Consider the following 2,749-nt stretch of genomic DNA (forward strand, 5'->3'; position numbering starts at 1 on the left):
AATAAACTACAATTCCCAGAATTCCCTAACACTCAACCAGGGCAGTTAAAGCGGTCTCAAACTGGATTATTTCTGCAGTGTGTCTTGGATCTGAAATTTTTGAAGTCCAAAAACCCAGTGTGCAAGGTTGTGCAAATCATCCTTGAAGAATTTTAGCTAGAAAGATAATATTTCCCCCAGGAGATGAATTCCACAGCGCTGAGCCGCGGCAGTTAAAGTGGGGGTCAAACCGGATTATTTCCGCAGTTTGGATGCAGCTGACAAGGAACGGACACCAACCAGACGCTCGCTTCCCGGCTCCCTTTTAAAAGTCGCCAGATTTTTGCCCACCGCAGGGTTTCAGGTTGAGAGAGGAAAGCCTGAGCTCCATTTGATGGGTATCTGATGGCCCGGTACGGAAAGAGAGGCATTGTCTCTTGTTCAGGTGTTTGTTTATTTACGCGACTTATCTCTTCCACGCCTAAAGAGATTAAATCTCTCGCTCCCTTGACTGGATCCTGCATCCATTTATCCTCTTGGTCTGGTCCTCCGATCCGTCTCCTGCTGTCTCGGATGGCCAGATCTTTTGTTTTAAAACAAACAAGGGGGGAAAACACACGTTTATTTGCAGTCTTGTTTTGGTGTCCAGGTTGTGTGACGCCCGCGGCACACACGCAAAACACAACACACACAGAGAGTTGTCTATAGAACATGCATATAGATTTACATCCACACCAAAGGTGTATCTATGGGAGCAAAATGAAGGCATTGCCCTCCAACTAAATATTCTGCCTCCCTCAAATGAAAATTTCCTTCTCAACCAGGGGTGTACATACGTGTGTGTGTGTGTAAAAGTTCAGCTAGTTTGTTTGTTTGTTTGTTTGTTTGTTTCAGGGATTTATATCCCGCCTTTCTCCCACAATGGGATTCAATGCAGGGTTGCAATAATTTAAAACTTAAAAAAATAAAGGACTAGCATTTAGAAATACGGTCGGTCCTCTGTATCCACTGACTTATTTATCCATGGATTTAACCATCCAGGGCTTGAAAATATTAAAAAATAATATAGGATCCTCAAGTTGGAAGAGACCCCCCCCCTTTTCCCAGGGTCATCCAATCCAACCCCGATAGATAGCTATCCAGCCTCGGTTTGAAAATAAATTCCAAAAGCAAACACTGTCCAGTTTAGAAAAGGGACAGGCAATGCTACCAACGAAAGGAGAAGACAGCAAAGATAGAAATCCAATAAAAAATCCACCAAACAGTGAGATGCCTTTTTGAGCCAACCAAAATGCACAGTATACATGTTGCAAGCTTCCCAAGCTTCCCTGGCTTCTTCATCAGGCAAGGTGTTACAAACAAACAAACCAGGAGGGGGAAACATGGAAGATGGGATTGGATTGGATTGGATTTGCTAAATGGCCAACACAGCTACCCCTGGATGTTGTCAAGCAAAGACAAGAGTCCCCGAAATGAATGCCTTTCAGTGTCTCACTCTCTGCCAGGGCACATATTGGGGAACCGAAGGAAAATTTCATTGAGGAGGCAAAACTCTTGGGCGGGGACAGTATCCTAATTTTCAGCCCCTCCAGTTATACATCTACACCTCCTTACCTTATAAGATCGCTTCATGCATGTGGGAAAGTCCAAGAAAACTGTTCAGGCCTCGGCCACCTTTCTTCTTTCTTTCTTTCCTTCCTTCCTTCTTTCTTTCCTTGCAACAGAGCAACTATGTTTATGTCTCTGGGATCTGTCAAACGAAACAGGCTCCCTTGTCTCTTCCTGGCTGCTAACGAGTATTATTATTATTATTATTATTATTATTATTATTATTATTATTTAACCGTAAGGGAGGAGAGTGTCCTGACAATGCCGATACGCGGTTGTTGTTGTTGTCTCGCCTTTCTCCCAAAGTGGGACCCAAGGCGACTAACAACATATATAAAGCACATTAAAACAATTTATTTAAAGCTTGGATTTAGGCTGCGGTGCTTTTAAAACTGACTGTGATTTGGCTGCCTTTATTTTTTTTAAAAATGCAAATAAGGTACTGAGAATAAGGAACCAATTTCAGTCTCGTCTGCTGCTAAATTTCAGCCGGATCCTAGACTCCTTCGCTGGAAAAAAAGAAAGAAAATCGCACATACTTGGTAGGATTTAAAGTCTACCTCGGATTGTTGGTTAAATTGTTCTGTATCTAACCAAGTTTTCCGCCTTATGGCATCTCTAAGGCGAACCTAATCGCAGGGTTTTCTTTGGGTTTCGCACCCAGGTCTCCAGAATCGTAATTCAACATTCAAACAAACCACTCCACTCCTCTGACTCACCCGAGTTAAGTTACTAGGAAATAATTTCCTTGAGAGCTCTTAGCCCACAATGGATGCTCTTCCCCAGACAGACTTCCTGAGCTTGTTGCACTTTGCGATCGCCGTCTGAAACTTTCTCCTGCCTTAAGTCCATTACACGGAAAAAGTAGACCCGTTAATACAGGGGAGTTTTCTCGCGGGGAAGTGAGTACACAGGGCTCCAACCTTAGGCTTGGCCAAAAATAAAATAGCGAGTGTATCGCTTTTAGAAATGTAATGTAAGGTCGCAGGCAAAATCCGCATCTCCTGAATGGAGTGGTTTCAGGGCTTGTTGTTTGAAAAAGTAAAGAATATTAATTTTCATCAGATACATTCGGGGGATTATTTCCGAAATACATACGATTAGTTTCACAAATCCAGCCCGGAGTGGGGTTTTCTCATTAAATTCTGCTCTGCGCCTTCAC

At 43.0% G+C, this 2,749-nt stretch overlaps 1 protein-coding gene across 1 annotated transcript in view; it reads right to left on the reverse strand.

Annotated features, from left to right (window-relative positions):
• Nucleotides 1–224: 224 nt before the first annotated feature.
• Nucleotides 225–2,749, reverse strand: part of LOC121925939 — a 7,416-nt gene continuing 4,891 nt past the window's right edge. Inside the window, exon 3 of the mRNA XM_042458503.1 lies at nucleotides 225–562. Coding sequence (XP_042314437.1) covers nucleotides 225–562 — 338 coding nt within the window. The remainder of the gene's footprint in view (nucleotides 563–2,749) is intronic.

This window comes from Sceloporus undulatus, chromosome 3, assembly GCF_019175285.1.
Source record: "Sceloporus undulatus isolate JIND9_A2432 ecotype Alabama chromosome 3, SceUnd_v1.1, whole genome shotgun sequence".
In the NCBI taxonomy this organism is placed as follows: domain Eukaryota; kingdom Metazoa; phylum Chordata; class Lepidosauria; order Squamata; family Phrynosomatidae; genus Sceloporus; species Sceloporus undulatus.